Below are 20,960 nucleotides of genomic sequence, written 5' to 3' on the forward strand. Positions count from 1 at the left end.
CAAAGGACTTATGATGGTAAATGCTATCCACATTCAGAGAAAACAACTAAAGAGTCATAATGGAGAGCAAAGAAGACCATTTTCTTTTTTATTTTGTTTTGTTTTGTTTTCTTTCTCATGATTTCTGCCATTCGTTATAATTCTGACATGCAATCTGACTGATATGAACATGTTTTGCATAGGAATGTATGTGTAAAGCCTATATCAGATTGCATGCAGCCTTGGGAAGGGAGGGGGAGAAAATTTAAAACGTATAGAAGTGAACTTTGAAAATTAAAAATAAAAAAGAGAACACCATGAATGGCTTAAAAATACAGTACTGTTTACTCCATGAGAGCAATTATGCTTCTGTCACATACAGAGTACACATGAACATGTCTGGAATGATCAGGACCCCTGCATTACATCATTTGCAGGCCAGTTATTATGCAGAATAGTCATCTGAAGTCCCCATTCAGGGATTACTCCCTCTCATCCCTAAAGATTACAAACACAGAAATCTCCAACTCTTTACTGCAACTGTATTTCTACGGTTTTTTAAAAAATAAAACTCAACCAAATCCAAATTTCGCAAACTGCTAGCCTTCTGACGTAGCCATCTGATGATATTTAGTTTTGGTGGAGTAGTGGGAGGAGCTGAAGTGTGGCCTATCCAGGGATGCTTATTTGTAAATGAATGAATGTATTCTATGTTTCCAGAGCACCATGCAAAGACAGAGCAAGCAGAAGTCTAAACTGATGTGGTGTCTTAATTTTTTCCATTCCTGTGCATCAGAAACAATGACTCCTGAGCAGGAAAGTGACAGAAATGGAAGTTTTCCCTTTTTTTTTTTTTTTTTTTGTAAAACTGCCTACCATGCTCATAAAGTCCAGTCTCCTGGGATTGTACTTTTCTCCATGGTTTCACTGGTTTCATTTGGCTGGGGCGACTCTCACCTGCTGTCAGTTTCAGGTATAAACCTCAGGTTTTCACAACTGATGGAGAGAAGAGAGATCCTTGTTGTTATCCTGTCTTTGACCACTCTGCCAAGGTAAGATGGATCCAGGAATACAAGCCAAGAGCTAGCCAAACTATAGTGCCCTCCACTAACTATTGCCAATCTTTGTCCATATCCCCCTTTCCTTTCCCTCCCTCCCTCTTATGCACTCCCTCATCCTCCCACTTACCATCTTTTTTCTCTGCTTGTGTGGGACAAAAGGTCCTTCATGGACCTTCTGGTGACAGGTACCCCAACTGCTACTTAGGAACTTTGGTGCGTCAGCTAGAGAGAGGAAGGTTTGTCCCACTGAAAGAGAAGCAATGTTCCTTTGCAAATAGTTGAGAAAGAAAGGTGATGGAAACAAAATAAAACCCTGTCATGTAGGCACTTTTGTGTTGGAAAGGTATACTAAAAAAAACCAATCATTTTTCTAAAAACCTTACCAGTACATGTCAACTTCCCTAAATCTCTTTATACCAGATATTCTAGCAGCAAACTTAAACATGACAATGAGCCAAAAGAAAAAGAAAGACAATCCAAGAATTCTGAAATTGCAAAAGGGGATTTTGCAACAATTAAATCGTTATAATTTTACTGTTTTTACACAACCAACTATATACAATGTATGTATTTGAACAATAAAGTAAAATGTCCCAAAGAAATGTTCTCTTCTCTGGAGGAAAATAAAGCTTATTCAGATATAGGGTCGTTGCTTCACTGCTGGCTGGGTGTTGACAGGGTGGTTCAGGCAAAGATGAAATTTACCAGTTTCCTAGAAGCAGCAGATGGGAAGGTAATGGAGAGGTCCATTAAGTGACAGTCCATCGATGAGTCCATGAAGGCATCGATTCATGTATTTTGATCGTTTGATCTTCCATGTGGTGTTGAAGACTATCCATTTGTTGCCTTTTAAGAAAAGGAAACAGGTCGAAGGAATAAATACTGTGTAAAATGAACCCCGGGAACAACAGAAAGAGCTATAATAATTTTCTATCACAATTATTTGAAATATTAGTTTCCAAAGCAAACAGAAAGTCCTCGTTAACAACTGGATGTGGCTGAATATAAACTTGGGTTCTCAACCTCATACTATATATTAACATCAATTGCAGCAAGATCGTACAGTTAAGCCCTTAAGGAAACCCAAAGTTCGATGAAAATGAAATCATACTTCAAGAATTTTTATCTGTTGAGAAGGGGAACATATGATAGAATTAGATAAAAAAAGAGCAAAACACCCTTATCTCTTCACCAATAACCAAGAGAATCAAAATCAGCAGAGACTAAATAGCTCCATTAAACGTAATCTGTCAAATTAGGATGTCTTGCAATCGTAGAAATATTCAAAGGAATCACTCATCCCCTAATGGATCAAAGGTGATCTATCCACAGACAATCAACAACACATACATCAAAAATCATCTCTTGAAACCCCCCCCAGAAATTATGAGTTCTGAGGACGTAGGCATCCACACATGCCAACCCAAACTTCGGCAAAGAACCCCCAAAAGCAAATATCCTTAGGGCCTGTTAGATATCTTCTCCAAAAAGACTTGCTGGGATAGAGAACTGATCACCTCTTGAGAAAACCTATTCCCCTTTGTGTCACCTGGAATTCTGGTGATTTGCTAATTCCACTGTTTGGCATTCTGACACATGAGACTCAGCTTTCTTCCATGTGACTGCCTTTCAAATACTTGAAAACTGCCACAATTCCTGCAGATATCCTCTTTCCCCAGCTAATCATGCCCTCGTCCTCCCTAGATAAGCTGGCAGGGCCTGAAGACCACCAATCATTATGACTACACTTTCTACTTTACCAATGAGCTTCACGCTGCCTTTTGGATGTGTACTTACTGAGGCAAGGTACAGAGAGATGATTGCCTTCCTAGGTCTGGGTATGTTCGTTTCTTATTTCAGGAAAGATCGCTCTAGCTCTCTTGTCTGCCATATTACACTACTGACTCAACTGGAGTTTGGAGTGCACTAAAAGGCCAGATTCTTTCAGGAAAATCTCTGCCTAATTATGCCTGCCCCTACTTTGTTAGTGAAGTAGATTTTTTGATCCTTAATTATTTTATTCTAGCAAATAATTTTATACTCCAAAGAGACCAAAGAAGAAGGGAAGAATAGATACGTGCAAAATATTTGTGGTAGCATTTGTTGCTACAGCAAAGAACTGAAGACTGAGGGTGTGTTCATCCATTAGAGAATGACTGAAAACATGGTATATGAAAGGAAGAGAGTGTTGCTGCACAGTACGGAGTTATAAAAGGAAGTGAAATCTAGGAAGGCATATGAGCTGACAGATTAAAGCACAATTACATACACTGACAGCAATGTGGTAAAGAGAAATTCCTCCAAAAGACTTGAGACTCTGGTCAATGCAATGATGAATCAATGAGTCCAGAAGACTAGTAATGAAGCAGGCCTCCATCCTCTTGGTACAGACTATAATTGCAGAATCATACTGTCTTTAGTGATAACAGATGTGTGATTCCCCCCTCTCTTCTATTACCTTAGTCTGTTAGAATGGGGGCGGATTACGTTTTCTTCAGGGTGGATTAGAAGGAAGGATATGAATATTTGGGGGGCAAGTGTAACAAGAAGATACTGATTCCAAAAATAAAAAAAAATGAGCTACAAAACATTTAATTTAAATTTAAATTTAAGAACATCCAGCAAAGAAGAGAATCAAGTTCAGAAAAGGGACATAGACATATGTAAGCCACACAAAATAAATACATACTTTGAAATTACCCAAACTACATATAATAGAGATTCATGTTTCATACACAATTCTCTTTTTCCTCTTTATTCTATCGTTGATAGAAATAGTCATATTGGTTGATGTTTGTCAAATTCTTAGTTAAAGAGACCAAAAATAATTTCATCTTACTAGATTTGACCTAATAACTTTACCATGTGAGATCTTTTGGCATCTGACTGTTAGAAGTGTTAACTGTCTTGGAAAAACATGCCATCTATGCCTAAGTCACTGAGGTATGACTACGACTTCAGTCTTGTCTTTCATCTCCTTGTAAATCCATCTGAACGTATTACTTTCTAGCCACTTTCTTCACTCATTTTGGAAAGGACCGCATGGGAAACTTGGTCAAATGATTGGCTACAATCTAGAGAAAGGATAGCTCCAGCATTCCCCTTCCTGAGCAGTCTAATGACCCTGAGAAGAAGGGAGATGAAATGCACTGTGTGTGACTTTGGGAAAGCTAACACCAGGCGCTGACACTTCCTGCTTTTCTAGCAGTTTTCTAGCCACTCCCTAAATAACATGCTCTATAATTTCTCAGCAACAGAGGTCACCCTCCTTATTCTCCATGTGCAGACTTCGCTCTCTTCCCTTTTGAGAAGATCAGGACACTCGCCCTCCTTTGGTCCTCTCCTGTGCTCCATGATTTTCCCCAAATCCTAGTTTGTGGCCTCACCAGTGACATCTGCCTTATTTTTCCCATCTTGAGAGCTCAACTGTGCCTCGTGCCCTGAAGTCGCCAAGGACAATCAGGTACCTCTCTTAACTGACGCATCTTCCTTTTGAGCAGCTATTTCAGTATAAAATGGATTCTCCTTAGTAAAGAAAACAAAAGTGCAGTAGGAGGGACTGCCTCTCTGCTCTCAGGTAGATTATACAGCTGGAGCCCTAGTCCCGATCCTTGTTTCTTCATCCTCTATTTCCACATTGAGATAAAATCTTTTAAGAAGTTTAAATTTAAGTTAAAATTTAAATTTAAGAATTTAAGTTAAAATTTAAAAGTGAGAGCCTTTTCTTCTGTTCATCCTCCCTCACAATCAAAGATATTCCAATGAAAAGAATGTAAAGGTATCCTCTAAACTGGTCAAAACAAGGAATATTGACCAGATGATGTGGGGTTGTGACGTTCTGTAGTGTCCTACTCTTCTTGACCCCATCAGGCATTTCACATGGCTTAAAATGGTCCTGCACTACAGAGGAAGAAAGCAGTCTCAGAGAGAAGGCAAGCAGGTGAGGGAGAGGGTGAACTAGCTGTCTCTATGTCTAGCTACTGATTAACATAGCCTCTCCCCTGGCATCAGAGGCCAGCTGGTCTTCTCTAGAGTCTTAAGTCTGCTTAGTGTTGCCTTCTTTCATGCCGTTCCCCTTGCCTTGGAAGCCCTTGTCTGCAGTCTCTGCAGAGTAGAATCCAAAACGCCTCTGAGAATGGTCCAATTCAGTCTCCCTTCCTTTGAATCGATCTAAAACTTAAATGTGCCTGTCTTTCTGTATTATGTGTGTCTATATACTAGAGTTGTTTGTAAGACTCTGCTAAGTTCTATCTCCTATTCTCAATCCTAGGTGCACACACAGTATGTATCAATAAAGGATAGATGAGTGGAAAAAACAAAATCACTTAGAGATATCCCACTCTGGCCAGGGCTGCCCACAAGGGGAGGTCTCCTGGTAGAGTTTGGAGCAGGTCTGTGCAACCTGTGGCCCTCGGGCTCTGGAGCTGGATGCAATGAGTCCAAGGACTTCCTCTCCACATTTTCCTCTAAATTTGTCAGTGGCCAAACCTGAAATACTCTGGTAGGTAGCACAGGGCCCATGAACCACAGGTGGGGAAGGCCTGGGTTAGAGGCTCACGCTATGTTGGGGATCTGTTCAAGGGGAATTTTCTTCAGGTGTGAGTTGGCAGACGGAGTCCATAGGTGATCCTGTTCAAATCTGAACCTTTTGTTATCTTGTGAGAGGAAGCAACATGGCACAGTCACAGGGCAGGAAGAGATTTTTAGGTTGGCAGATCCACTTGTTGTGCATTTGGCATAAGTAACATGAAAGGATGTTCCAAACATACCATAATAAATGATAAACAAAAGGTCCTACCTGAGTTGGTGGAGAGAGATGTGCAGGCTGTGGAGCTTCTCCTTGCTCACAGTGGGCTGGGTATTGAGCAGCTCCTCTAGAAGGGAAGCAGGGACAGGGCAGGATGGAAGTTGAATGGGAGTCACAGGGAAGGATTTGATCTCTCCCTTCAGTTCCTTCCTCTGAAAAACAAAGGTGTTATTTGTGTTATTAGTGCCTACCGTTTAGAGACACAGAGAAAAACTGCAGGGGTGAAGGAGGGAGAGAGATAAAATAATGGTACATGTGTGCAAACCCAAGCTTTCTAAATGTGCACAATGTTACCCAGTTATTGACAGGAGGGCCCCCAAACTCAGCAAGTACAATGTTGGTGTTTTGATGGCCCCCAAGTTGTAGCTAATATTTGGATTGCATTTTCATATTTGTAAAGCACTTGACATGTGGGAACTGATGGAGATTATATGAATTTGCCAAACTCATGATCATCAATATCATCTCCCTTAGATACGAACCAGTAGATGAGGATTTTCCATGAAGCACTTCTGGCATCATAAGCAACTGTTACTTGTACAATGGGTCATCAGGCTTCACCTTTATTTTACTGGGACATTTATTTCAGATGGATGAATTACAGCAATCATCCTCAAACGTATGGAAGTCCTCCAAAGACATAGCAGGAAGACCCCATACAGAGTGAGCCTTGGGCGTGCCATGGCCCAAAGCAAAGGATGCCTGGGACCTCTGGCCTCTGAACAGAAACATTCAGGAGCAGTTTTCTGGATTGGGTTTCATTCCAGATCTCCTGAGCAGGATAAATTCCAGAACCTGCCACTTGTTGGGGGCCTAAAGATCTTTCCATCACAACACCTCTTCCTCTTGGGACATTAACTAACTACAAACTGGCAGCTACAGAGGGAACATGATTCTGCTGGCTAAGGCTCTGCAGCATGACCACGTGACCTGTCCTGGGGAGGGTATTCTGCCCCATGAGGGAGCTCAGGTCAGGGGGCATTACCTTGCTCATCTTGCCTTGCTGCAGCTCAGCCTGAGCTTCTGCCAACTCCAGCTTCAACTGGGACACTTCCCGGTGGTGTTTTTCCTCCTGTGTCCTAAGGATGGACAGAAGAATATCAAGTAAAAATGGCATTTCTATGCTGATCTGCAACTGGTTTTGGCTATAAAGCAATCTATGTCCAGTCTAGAAGTGATGGCACCTGGTATTGTATTTTGCATCTTTCTTAATGTCATGTATACAAGACGTACAGTGATGTTCCAGAGCACTAGGGATTTATGAGCACACAGACTCCAAAAAAACACTTAAGCACAGATGTTTGATAACTACATGTTTTTGATAAATCTGCCTGATGATCCTCACCTGGTGCTGTCTGCACTAGTCACAGACACCATATGTGTTTCAAGGGTGATTTACTGTACCCTTTCTAGTTACCCTCAAGTGTGCCACCAAGGCATTTTTATGCTGGCATAAACACTGCCTATCCCTTACATCAGCTAAAAGCTTCTTTTCGAAGTTGACCTAGAAAGGGAGCCAAACTGAACCTGAGCCCCTCCTGTTCCTACCCATGCTCCCGGTGCTGATTAGAGATCAAGTCCAAGGGAAAACATGGTCTAACCAGGAAAGACTGCATTGGTAATGACCCAGACTGCATTGGCAATGACCCAGACATGAAAAGACATTGTGCCTGTGTCTCTGGCTTCTGGACCTCAGGAGATACTGGAATGTAATAATAATAATACCACGAATGGCTACATTTCTTCAACACCTACTATGGGCCAGGAACTGTGCAGAAGACTTTACAATGATCATCTCATATGATCGTCACAACAACCTTGTTGGAACAGATGCTATCAACATCCCCATCTTAAGAGTCGAGACAGCTGAGACAGACAGAGGGTGAAGGTTTAGAGCACTAAGTGCCTGAAGCCAGATTTGAATTCTGGAGTCGGAGCCCAGACAAGTCCCAGTGGGGCAATACTTACAGCAGCCTATGTGTGTCTGCCTGGAGATTCTTAGCCAGCTGCTCCTTGGCCTGCAGTTCTTTCTTCAGTTCAATGAGTTCCAAGGTGGCAGCTTTGTAATGCAGCTTGTTGTGAACGGCTTTGATCTTACTTGCTGCCACCTGTGGCAAGGGGAAGCAAGAGTCAGGCCAAGAAGCCTATTAAGTTGCATTTTCTGTGAAATGAACAGGCAAATAAGCAGACCTTTTTACTTCTGGTGTAGACAAAAAGGCCTTTCAATAGTACTCCTTGAAAGATGCTGAGAAAGCCTTTGACACTACCATCTCTGTGATATGTCTTTCCAGATCTGGCAACGACCAAAACCACATAGCCCCTGGTGAGAGCTGTTCTGAGATTCAGAGGCAGCAGGAGTAGCCACATCCACCCACATCCACCTGAGCAACCACATACCTGCTCCTTGAGGCTGTGAACATTGGCCTTCTCAGTCTTTAACGCCCTCATGAATGCCTGAATCCGCTGGTTGATTTGCTGGTCTTCCTCTACTTTTTTCTGGAGAACCACCTTGACCTAGACAACAGGAAGGCAGAGGGGTGGCACATTGTCCTGTCAAGTGTCTGGGAAACCACAGTTAGTGTAAAAAGTAGAACTAGTGTTGGGTGACAGCATTGCCACAACAGCAGACCTTAGAGTGGGGGCTGTATGCTCTTCTAGGCACTAGCTCCAAGCAGGACCATGCACATTCCAACGTGCCACTTAAAAGCAAGCCACAGAGTTTTGAGTTTCTGTGAAGAGACTAAAATACTTTTCCAGAGAAACTAGGTAAAAATGGACTACAGAGATTGCAGAATGTGGAGTATTTAGTGGTGTTTCTTAGCCTTCTCAAGCAAGCATGGTCTCTAGTGGGCTCCCTGGCCAAGTCCCTGATAAAGGCAGCCTGAGTGATAGGGGGCAGAGTCAAAATGACAGAGTAGAAAGAAGAAGCTGTGGAAGCGCCCCACATAGCCCATAAAATACTTGCAAGTATGACTAAACAAATTCTGGAGCAGCAGAAACCATAAAAGGACAGAGAATTGCAGCCCAAGACAGCCTGGAAAGCCACCAGGAAAGTGTTATCACAGAAGATGCAGAGTAGCACACAGCCCAGGGTGGACGGCATGATGGGGCAGGGACGAGATATGGAAGAGGTTTCAGGGAGCCACCAGCTGCAGCATTTTCCAAATTGCTCAATCCACAAATGACAAAGACAGTTTCAAAGGTCATGAAAAAGCTCCTTTGCCAAGGAGAAAGGAATGTGGAATGCTTTACAAAGCAGAATTAGCCTAATGGAAAAGGAGGTTCAGAAGCTCACTGAAGAAAATAGTTGCATAATCATTAGAATGGAGCAGATGGAAGTGAATGAGTGTATGGGAAACCAAGAAATTACAAAACAAATCCAAAAGAATGAAAAAATAGTAGATAATTTGAAATATCTCACTGGAAAAACAACTGACCTGGAAAACAGATCCAGAAGAGACAATTTAAAACGTATGGACTACCGGAAATGCATGAACAAAAGAAGAGCCTAGACAGCATTTTTCATGAAATTATCGAGGAAAACTGCCTTGATATTCTAGAACCAGAGGGTAAAATAAAAAATTGAGAGAAACCACCAATCACTTCCTGAAAGAGATCCGAAAAGAGAAACTGCTAGGAATACTTCAGCCAAATTTCAGAGTTCCTAGGTCGAGGAGAAAGTGTTGCAAGCACCTAGAAAGAAACAATTCGAGTATGGTGGAAATACAGTCAGCATAACAGAAGATCTAACACCTTCTACATTAAGGGATCAAAGGGCTTGGAATATAATATTCCAGAATTCAAGAGAATTAGGATTAAAACCAAGAATCACCTAAAGGGCAAAACTGAGGATAATATTTCAGTGGAAAAAAATGGGTATTCAATGAAATAGAGGATTTTCAAGCCTTTTAGATGAAAAGACCAGAAATGAATAGAAAATCTGAATTTTAAACACAGGAATCAAGACAAACATGCAAAGGTAAACAGAAAACAGAAATCACAAGGCACATTCTAAAGTTCAAATCATTACATTCTTATATGGAAAGATAATATTTGTAACTCTTGAGCCTTTTCTCAGTATTTGTGTAGTTGTACAGATTGTGCCACACATACTCACACTTGTCTGGAGAGAGAGAGAGAGACAGTGAGAGAGAGAGAGAAAGAGAGAGAGAGAGAGAGAGAGAGAGAGAGAGAGAGAGAGAGAGAGAGAGAGAGAGAGAGAGAGAGAGAACAGGGTGAATTGAATAAGAAGGGATGATATCTATAGAAATAAAATTAAGAGGTGAGATAGGAATATATTGGGAGGAGAAAGGGAGAAATGATATGGGGGAAATTATCTCACATAAAAGAGGTAAAAATATATTTTTTCAATTGAGAAGAAAAGGGAGGAAGTTGAGAGGGAAAAAGTGAAGCTTACTCTCTTTATATTAAGCTTCAGGAGGGAATAACATGCTCCCTCAATTTGGTATGAAAATCTATCTTACACTACAGGAAAGTAGAGGAGAAGGTGATAAGTGGGGTGTGGGGCGATGATAGAATGGGGGACAAATGAGCGCGGGGATATGTGGGGGGATGATAAAAGGAAGGGCAGATGGAAGGAGGGAGTAACTAGAAGTAAACTCTTTTGGGGAGAGACAAGGTCAAAAGAGAGAATAGAATAAATAGGGGGCAGGATGGATGGAGGGAAATATAGTTAGTCTTACACAGCATGACTATTATGGAAGTCTTTTGCAAAACTATACACATATAGCCTATATTGAATTGCTTTCCTTCTCAGTGTGGATGGGTGGGGAGGGAGGAAGGGAGAGAAGATGGAACTCAAAGCTTTAGGAAGGAATGTTGAGAACTGTTTGGCATATAACTGGGAAATAAGAAATATAGTTAATGTTATATAGAAATCTATCTTTCCGTACCAGAAAAGAGAGAAGATGGGGATAAGTGAAGGGAGGGGTGCGATAGAAGGGAGGGCATATTGAGGGAAAGGGCAATCAGAATACCAAGTATTATGGGATGGGGGAGGGGAGAGATGAGGAGAAAATTTGGAACTCAAAACATTGTGGAAATGAATGTTGACAACTAAAATTAATAAAAAAAACTTAAAAAAAATATATGTGTAGTGCAATTTTTCCCAGAAGAAATTTCCAAACTACGGAGCTAAGAAAAGACCTTTAGCAATGGCCAAGACAATAGCACCTTTCTAAGTAAAATAAAAAGAAGAAGAAGAAGAAACAAAGAAGGAAACAAATTCATGAGTCACTCATCTTGTTGATTTAGTCCCGGAGGTTAAAGTTGTGCCTTAATAAAACCTTGTTGAGTAAAATTACCATATATACTATAACCTTATGAAACAAGGAAAAACGTTCTCGTTTTCACTGTGGAAATTCTATCTCCACAAGGATAGATAGGAAGAAATAGTAATTCTACTCATGCCTCACAGTCAAATTGTTTCCCTCCAAACTATTCTTAAAGAAAAATGTGTTTTGATTTGAAGATCCAGGTGAACCAACCCACTAGCATAAAGCTCCAAATACCTTCAGGTTCAACTCTACTAAATCGGCTTCTCTCTTCATTGAAGTCATTTCCAAGACATTGTTTTTCTCCTGAAGGGCTTCATTGGCCTGTTCCAAAATGTTAACCTTTTCCTGCTCCTGATGTAATTGCAGAGTCAAATTCTTATTGATATCCTTCAGGCGCTGTATTTGCCTTTTGAAGCCTCTTGGCTCTTGGAGCTGGGGAGAAATTACGGTACAGGCTCCCTGTGATCTGAGCTAGTTGGACACTTTAGTGAGTAAAATATTTTGATGAATACTTATCAGGCAGAGTAATGTTCCAGGAAATAGACCACACCAATAAAATATGTGACAGATGTACAGAAGTTGTATCCATAGAGTTGTACTCAACACGACATCCCAAGAAACCAGCTTCAACCATCACAAAACCCAATCACTAGCCTGTACATTATTGCAGTCCCCACAGTCACCAGCCCATCTTTCCTGCCATTTCTCACACTCCGTTTCTGTAGCATCCCTTAACATCTCCCCCAAGAAGCAGCAGAGACAACCACCTCATCTTCCAGGTCCATCACTTTCTCCTGGTACTCTTCCAGCCTGCCCTGCAGCTCCTCATGTTGGGTCTGCAGCTCGCTGAAGGACTGCTCCCGGATGTGCAGAGTCTCCTGGACCAGGGTGATCTGTCTCATGAGATCCAGGTTCTTCTGCTGCAAGGCATCCAATAGCGAGTCTCGCTGAGGCATAGTCACCTTTCCCTGTGAGAAATCAACTCCATAAGTCACCTCCATCCAACACAACAATTCCAGTGTTCACTTGTCCTTTCTTGGGCTGCTGTTTGATTGCTAATCATTTAATATCATGTAAACCTCGAGAAAGGGCAGAGCCTGAACTAATTGACTAGAGGTAGCCCCTTGGTCTCACAGATATCTCTTCTCTACTCTCTACTTCTCTACTCCCAGAATTCCCTTTACTGTGTCAACAAGGCAAGATGAAGTAGACCAGAGCATTCTGCTATTAATGACTACCAAGGACAAAGCTCCTCAAGAGAAGGCACTATCGTAAATATATATTTCATGGACATATGCTATGTTATGTCATTTTCATGGTAAAGAAAACAGATATCCTGGGTCATATTTCAATTAATTGTTTGTCTCCTCTCTTGTCTTACTGTATTTACCACTCATTCAGTTAAGAAAATTCTTTTGCATATTATGGTTAAACATTTATGGAAATCATAAATCTGAGTCCTGCATCAGGATTGTTCTAGCATGTGTTAAAGCCTTCTCATTCTTTTGAGCACACAATCCGAATTTACATTCCTGCTCCTTAGATATGCATGTTCTCTATCTTTGGCCAGCCTGAAGGGAAGAAACAATGTGAATTAAATGCCACCTAGCCTGTTTGCCTCTTTTAACCCAACTTTCAGGCAAACAATGTTTAAAACACAAACCAAAAACAGACAAATATTTGAGTGCTGACTATCATGTCTTAGGAGTACACATCTCATGCCTAATTTTCTGGTTTTCTCACACTAAATCTGGTCTTGTCAGTGTAGAGAATTGCATGTATATGAGCTAGGTCGAGCTCACTGGAAATGTGTATTACAGAATTTTCTGCGGAATACAGCAGTGAAGTGACTTCCTCAAGTTCACACAACCAGGAAGTGTCTGAGGTAAGATTGGAACTTAGGTGTTCCTGGGGCAGCTTGGTTGAACAAAATATAGAACCCTGGACTTCGAGTGATGAAGAAATGATTTCATATCTATCCACACACAGGTCTGCCAGAGTCTGACTCCAACATGAAAAGGGTTTTATTCTCTTTCTCCTGACACCATGAGGACACAGGTGGACCCATTGGATTGTGCCCATGCGAGCTTCACTACATGGCCATAGCAGTTGCCAGTCACACTTATTTGTGGCTGATCTGTGGGAAAGCTGCTTCCCACTTTCCTACCCTATTGCTCTCTATGTTTTCAGGCTGTGGACTCTACTGTGCTCCCTGTATTGTAGCCATACATCAACACTGGAAGAATACTGGTATTCACAAAGGGTTCTTTGGATGGAGGAGAAAAGGTCCCCAAAACCAACCAATGATTTCTAAAGGAATAAGAATTAAAGGGTTAGAAAAAGGAATACACTGGGAGAAAGGGAAAGGGAAAGGTACAATGAGGTAAATTATCTCACAACAAAGAATAAAGAATGAACTATAACAGTTGAGGGGAAGATGGAGGAGGTGGGAAACCTTAATCTTGAACCTTCACCGTGAACCTTATTCTCCTCTGTACTGACTCAAGCAAGGAATGGCACCAGAAGGAATAACTCAGTTATGTATAGAAATCCATCTCACACTGTTGGAAAATTGAACGGGGAAGGGCTAGGAGAAGGGGGTGCTTCTCATTGAAGAGAGAGAGGTGGAGGCAGGAATCAGAAGCAGTTCATGTTCAAGGAGGGATAAATGTTACACACACTCCTCCAAGCTTGGTTATAAAAAGATGAAGGGGCCTTTTAGTCGTTACAGAAAACACTGGACTAGGTGGTGACGGGGGGATGGACACAGTCTATCTAAAAAGCCTGATTTTGGGGGAAGAGAAATTTCATAATTTGTTAGGTTTGGAAAGTTCTCGGGGAAATCCTTATTTGGTGGAGAGATTTTGAAAATCATACAAGATTTGGTACTTTGACATTTGGCATTGGAGTACCATGAATGAGGAAATTGAGTCTTAAGAAAATTTTGTTTTGGTGGAAGAACAAGAAAAGCATCCTTTAGAAAGATTCATTTTTCTGTATTTGGGTCACCAAACAGGAGAAATAGCATACACTTCCATAAGAAAAATAAGGGTATGAAGGCTGCATGGTAATTTTAAATTGTGTCAAGATCAAGTTTGTAGCAGAATTGACAAAAGATAGAAGATTTCTACATAAAGACGGCAAGAAGTTCCTTTTTTGAAGATGACTTAGATGAGCATGCAGATCAGAAATCTGCCTCAGACTGTGTCTCCCCCAACCCCTAGACTGCTGTGTGAGATGAGACTTCTAAATGTGCAATTATATTTTATCTTTTTCTTTTGGGTCTCTATATCTGTCCTTACCAAAGGGACTGCCCCTTTGACTTATTAATGCGTTGATCATCATCTTCTCTTTCCCTCTTTCTACATTTGTTGAGAACAATCTATTCTTGCTTAAAAGGGAGATGGATGGAAGGAAGGTTGTGTATGGAAAAGAGAGTGAGATAGCATTCATCAGAATGGAGACAGATGTGGAAAAAAGATTTGAATACATAAAAGAGGATGAATTGGGAGGAATGAGTACAATTTTTCTCTCCACAGAAATTACGTAATATATGAAATGAAACCAAAAGGGATCCATACAGGCCAGAGAGTTTTGACTTGCAAGAAATACAGGAAAATAAACTAACTGTAGGAGACACTATCAACGTGAATTAGTGCTAGATTATTTTCTAGCAGAGGAAGAGGGAAATTTGAGCAATATCATGGAGAAATCATTTCCCTAAGTTCAGAATAGCCATCAGTAGAATGGGAGACATAAGGAAGGAGTTATGTTTCACAGAGAAGGTAACACACAAAGCAAAGGTCCAACTGGTCTGGAACTTGTTTTGAGGTTAGAAGGCAGCTAAGTAGAATAAATGTGAAGTGTAGCTTGGAATTCTCATGAATAAGAAGCTAAGAAATGTTGATTTCTCTTCTAGGAAAGCTAAAGGTTCATTTTCACGGTCATCCCATACCTGTAGGTATGGGAAGGGAGAACATGGTATTGGAAACTATACACCCTGTATTACCTAGTCAATGAGGTCCTAGGGGACAGACTTTGTAGTCAGGTAAAGGTTTTTAAGGCTTACTTTTGTTTCTGGAGGCTGTTCTATTCACCCCTCCAGAGTGTGAATAAGTTATTTCTCATGGTCTTGCCTCAGAAGCTGGTGTTTGGCTGAGGTCATCAATGGGCTGGGCCCGTTATCCCTGGGCCCAAATGTCAGCTACCCTTACAAGCCTAGCCCTCCATTGTCTTACCTCCAGGGAACCTTCAACTACTGCCCATTCTTCATGCTAGCAAAATGCTTTTTTATTGGTTTCTGCTGTCCTGATGCCAACTTATTGGTCACGCCCTTCAAGACCCTCCATAAATCCATTCTCCACTCACCCCAGACTACTGGAGCATGCCTAGATCCCTACCACAGTCTTTCTGAATATAAGACCCAACTTGCCTCCATGATAGTGCTCAGATTCCATCTGGACCTTATCACCAGGGTTCAGTTTCTAACTGGTCCATGTGTAAGTCACAAATGTACATGTCCTTAACCAGTCTACGCCAAATGGAAGACCTATAATCAACTTTTTCTCTGGCTGTCAAAGAAGGCTTGGTTCAGTTTATCTGGGAAGGGCAGGGGTTTGCTATTTCAGGTTCCGACCACCCCCAAACCTCAACACAATGACTTGCCCAAGGTCACATAGCAACGAAGAGTCCAGTGCAGGATTTCAACCTGGCTATTATTGCTTCTATAATGAAAAGTTTCTAACAGCACTTACATGCTGCTTTAAGGTTTACACAGCATTTTCTGGAGCTAATCTCCTTCTTTCCTCCACATATTCCTAGCACTTAGAAGCTATGACTGTTTTTGAACAGATTTTTCTTTGACGTACTAGGAAATGGTGGCTGAGAGATCTCAGGGGCCCGTACCAGGTTGGAAGGGGGAGATGGGTCCTCCCACCCGGGAGGTTGCCTCGCCGCTTCTGGGCCAGCTGAAGAGAACCAGGCAGGCCTGGGCTGAAGCAGGCCCAGGGACCAGGGTGAGGGCCTCTCAAGTGACCCCCGAGGCAAGGAGACAAGAAAGGCAGGAAAGTCCTTGTGATTCTGAGTGTTGAGCCACTGGCAATCTGCTGTACTAAGGGCGCTACACTGGGGAAGGGGGAAGGTAGGTCCCTGGGACCTCCATGGTCTCACCCGATCTGTGTTCCCTGAGTGCCAGGGATGGAGGGCACTGGGCCAGGCAAGGTAGTTGCTGTGTCCAGCGATGCCATGGCAGAACGCCCCGCTACACTGTTTCCAGATGTGCACGGCACAGCCGACCAGCAGCACGACAGCCAAAGCGCACAGCAGCTCCCAGACTAGTGTTGGCCACTCTCCTGGCCCCTTGTCCCACCAATTGGCCCCCCACCACCCCTCCTCCCACCGTAACGCCCCCAAATTTCCCATCCCCCACCACATAACACCCTGGAAGCACACTGCCTCCCACTAAGGCTTGTGCTCCCACTCAGTCTCCCGCCCCCTTGGCAGCTTCAGGGTCACCAGGGTACTTTAAGGACCTCCAATCCACCTCCTCTGTGGATCCTGAAGACAACTGAGGGCTCCCAGTGAACCGTGCACAAACGGGAACCAGGCAACCAACGAACGTTCCAAGTTCCCCAAGACACAGGCTCAACCTAGGCACTGGAATGCCAGAGCCTATATGCCCTTGAGCCCCACCCCCTCAGTTCTAAGGATGGGGCATCTTAACTGATCTAATCACTCCTACCCCTTGAATGGATTGGAGACAGTTCTGCCCCACCCAGTCCAATGGACTTCACTGAACCAGCCCCAGTGTCCCCAGTCAACCACAACTACCAACCCCAGGGACCTGGCCACACAGGAGCTTCCTTCCTCACCCCCAGGGTTCCCTCAGTCAACTGAGCCCCCAGTTGAATTCTCTAGGACCACCGAAGACAGGTCAGATCTGGTCAGATTTTCCCATGTCCTAACCCTCCTAAGGCATGATGACAATCTCTGTACACCTCCCTTGAGTCCAACTTGTTGACCCCCTCAGGGGTACCCAAGCAGGGTTCTGCAGCAGCAGTATCCTCATCAGGAACACCACCATCACTAGACAAAGGTGCTAGAGGAGGTTGGAAGAAGCTCACATTTGGAAATGGGGACTCAGGGATGATTCCCTGGTCAGACCTCTCTTAATCAGGGTGCTTCTCTTTTCATTCCTTATTTATCCTCTATATAGTTTGCTTTGCATATCGTTATTTGCATGTAGTCTCCTCTGGTAGAATGTGAGCTACATTCATGGCAGGCAATGTCTTTGGTCTTTTTTTGTTTTCCCAGTGCATCACCCATTACATGCTGGGTCATCTCCAGTCATCCTGATGAACATTTGGTCACTGGACCCAGAAGGCTCAGCAGGAGAAAGGGAGGTTGGTGAGGCGGTACGCCCTAACCTCGCTCAAAACATAGTCAACTGCAAGTCATGTCAATTTTACTCTGATGACATGGTCTTCTTCAAAAACTAAGGACAAACACAGACCTATGAGTAGACGTAGATGCTTGAATAGGGATGCAGCTAGCTGGGTACCTCAGTTCATCTTTTCGATTTTGTAGACCCCTACCTTCTCCTCTCCAAAGGAAGGTAAATTTGAATGGCCAGAGGGCCACCAATAAACGTGGGGTTAATTGGCTATATTTCTTTCTTTCTTTCTCTTTCTTTCTTTTGTTCTGTCTTTCTATCTTTCTTCCTTCCTTCCTTCAATTCTTTCTTTTCCTCTTTCTTCATTTCTCTCTTTTTTATTCCTTCCTTCCTTCCTTTCTGTCTCTCTGTCTGTCTGTCTGTCTTACTTTCTGTCTTTCTTTCACTTTCCTTCTTTTCTTGCTTCCTTCCCTCCTTCCTTAAATTCTTCCTTCTTTTCTTCTTTCTTTCCTTCCTTCCGTCTCTGTCTCTCTGTCTTTCTCTCTCTCTCTCCCCAAACCTTAAAGCAAGTACACTCATACATGGCACACCAATATGTCCCTGACCAAACTCCACTTAATATTTTTCTGAACCTTCTTGGTTTAAATGATTATCAGTAGTCACTGTTGCTCTTTCCCTCCAGTCGTATTTACTCATATTTTTTTCTTTTGATCATTACAATGGCCATTCCCTGATTATTTCTTAAAGAGTTCTATTCATTAAACATGCATAATCACTCTCTAAGAGAATTCCAGAATAGGACTTAGCAGAAAAAAACAACATCTCCCACTGCATCCCGGCCCATCTCCAGTTATCATGATTAATATCTTGTCACTGGATCCAGAAGGCTTAGGAGGAAAATACGAGGCTGGTGACCTTGCACAGCCCTCCCTCACTCAAAACAATGTCTAGTGCAGATCACGTTATCATTTCTCTGATGTCCTTCAGAGGCCTTGGAGTCCAAGTCCTTCCCAAACAAAGGAAGAATACAACAGGTAGAGTTTCAATAGGAGCCTCAGTTGTGTGGAAGAAGGTGCAGTAAGACTGCCAAAGAGACTTAGGGGGATTCTGTTTTAGATAGCTTGATCCATGGCTGGCCAAGGTGGGAGAGTACCAACTCTTGGGAGCATCTTTAGAGCTAAATAGATTAATGTTTGGTAGTATTCACTTGTCAATGCAAGTGATCCTGGGAGTTGCACTTAAGGACCTCATTTAAAGCTTATTCAATTTTTTTATGAAGATGGGACTAAGTATTTCATTTTCTCTCCTGTTGATCTGATCTATTTACATTTATATATATATTCATGTCTTTCTCTAAAATGGTTTCATACATTGGCACGTTATTAAGCATAATATCTCCTTTAAATTGCTTCAATTTTACATTAATTAGTTATAAAGATATCTTTACATTTTGTTTTTTACATATTTATCTTCAAATATATCCATCTCCCACGAAGAGACTTCCCTTAAAATAAAAGATTTTAGAATGTGTAGCACAACTAGCCAATACATCAAAAAGTTTTTACATTAAATCAATATTCCATACTGATAGACCCTTAATATTTCAAGGGAAGGAGGGAAATAAATTTTGATATCTCTTCTAAATGGATAAAGAGTTCATTAGACTTTCAGAGCATTCAGTTAAATTTCTATAGCAGTTCTTGACATTCATACAGTTCAATGATTGTGGACCTTGTTGAAGTGGTTCTTCATATGTCAATTTCTATTTAATCTTGTGTCTTCCCATGTAAAGGAGGATGATCAGAGAGTTTATGAACGATAAGGTGGGGCATTTAGCCACATTCCTAGCCTAATTCCTCAGGCTTCTCAAAGAGGTTCAAGGCAAAGTCCTGGGTAACTGTGTCCTTCAGTTAGGCTGAGCAGAGAAGAAGTGGAACTTCTATCAGGGTAGTAGCTTACTCATGTAGTTGGAAGTGCATGTGTTCTCTGTGAGTGCTTGCAGAAGTGTCTGTGTTCTCTGGGAGTGTGCTGGACACTGTCTGACTTTCTTTTGGCCCTTCTGTAGACACCAAGAAAGGGCTTGTGTCCCCTCCACCATCTGTTGGGATGGTGCTGGGAGCAGTGAAGGACAAGGCAGCTGAACCTGCCTCTGCTGCTGCCTGAGTATCCCATGCCACTAGTGTGGCCTTTCAAAGCTCTCTAGATCCTTGGCTGACTGTGGACTCTACTGGAGTCAAGAAGCATGGGAGGTTTATGGGAGAAATCAGGATCACTCTGGAGGATCTCTTAGGTGAAACTGAAGTTTTTTGGGGAAAATCCGCTGGTCCACTGGGTGTCTCAGATCTGAGCCCATTTGTGATCATGGCCACAATGAGAAGTGTACACAGAACGGTAGCTGAGCCTACAGGGATTTGAAATAGAATCTCTGACTGTGGAGCTCATCATGGGGATGCTGGTAGACTCTGCTGATTTGCTGGTAACATCAGACTCCCTAAGCCCATGAAATGTGCTCCTGGAAGAGAATGCTACAAGCAGAGGAGTTGGTTAGTTTATGCGGGCAGGTTTGGTGTTATTGTCACAGGGATATCCATTTTCTCTCAGTGGGATAATACCCAATCTCCTGAGCTACACTTTCCTCCCCCATGCACCTCATGGGCACTTCCTCCCGTAGAGCACTCTCATCAGCCCTGCTCAGGCCTTGAAACTATGCTCTAGCCATTTCTTTTCAAGCCTCCTTACTTCCTTGATGCCCACAAAAAAGACTGGTCTTGAAAGATTCAAGCTTAGTCTCCAGAAATTCAGCCTTGGCCTACCATGGTCCCCATAGGTGCATCACTCTCCTCATATATTTTTTCATCGAATCCAAGCTCATGCTTCATCTCACTCTCTCCTTTACCGTACACGGGTACACTTTCATCCCCCAGATCCTCTCCAGGTCTGGAAATTTGACCCAATCCTCTCTCTCATACTTCTCTAATGTCATGTGTCCATGTACTCCACTTGTTCCCCAGGTACCATTCCTTCATGATGAGGCACTCAGTTGCCTCTCACTGGTTACCACTCCTTTCTAGGCCTTGTCTCCCCCATTAGATGCAAATTCCTTGAAGGCTGGCTGCCTGAGGAGCTCCATTTCACACTGTTTCCCTATCTTTGCTGATATAAGCTGTGACCTTTGACAATGCAGAGATCAAGTTCCCAACAAGGCCAGTGCGGACTGCTAGGGCAGTTTGACCATCCAGGGTAGAAATGCTTTTGACTTTCAAGCCCGTGGGTAGTTTTCTGTGGTGCTGGAACAGTGACTTCAGCAAGCATTTTGAAAAGAAAACTAGCAGCACTGGTGCCTCTTTCAAGCAATTGCTCCCTTGGCCCAGTGGATAGTGCTTGGTCAGAGGGTGTCCACAGGACTAGTGCCATGTGTTATGGGG

At 42.6% G+C, this 20,960-nt stretch overlaps 1 protein-coding gene across 9 annotated transcripts in view; it reads right to left on the reverse strand.

Annotated features, from left to right (window-relative positions):
- Positions 1-855: 855 nt before the first annotated feature.
- The window catches only part of LOC140524837 (golgin subfamily A member 3-like), a 65,984-nt gene continuing 45,879 nt past the window's right edge, over positions 856-20,960 (reverse strand). For 7 of the 9 annotated variants that reach the window (XM_072639674.1, XM_072639671.1, XM_072639675.1 and 4 more), the window contains 7 exons: positions 11,912-12,112; positions 11,379-11,576; positions 8,245-8,361; positions 7,816-7,955; positions 6,833-6,926; positions 5,839-5,999; positions 1,524-1,886 (listed from right to left, as the gene is read on the reverse strand). In XM_072639674.1, the coding sequence (XP_072495775.1) occupies positions 1,790-1,886; positions 5,839-5,999; positions 6,833-6,926; positions 7,816-7,955; positions 8,245-8,361; positions 11,379-11,576; positions 11,912-12,112 (1,008 nt within the window). In that variant the 3' untranslated portion in view covers positions 1,524-1,789. Of the gene's footprint in view, positions 1,287-1,523; positions 1,887-5,838; positions 6,000-6,832; positions 6,927-7,815; positions 7,956-8,244; positions 8,362-11,378; positions 11,577-11,911; positions 12,113-20,960 lie in introns of those variants that run through there. The other 2 variants (XM_072639672.1, XM_072639680.1) reach the window with 2 other exon arrangements.

The sequence above is a fragment of the Notamacropus eugenii genome, chromosome 2, assembly GCF_028372415.1.
Source record: "Notamacropus eugenii isolate mMacEug1 chromosome 2, mMacEug1.pri_v2, whole genome shotgun sequence".
NCBI classification, from domain to species: domain Eukaryota; kingdom Metazoa; phylum Chordata; class Mammalia; order Diprotodontia; family Macropodidae; genus Notamacropus; species Notamacropus eugenii.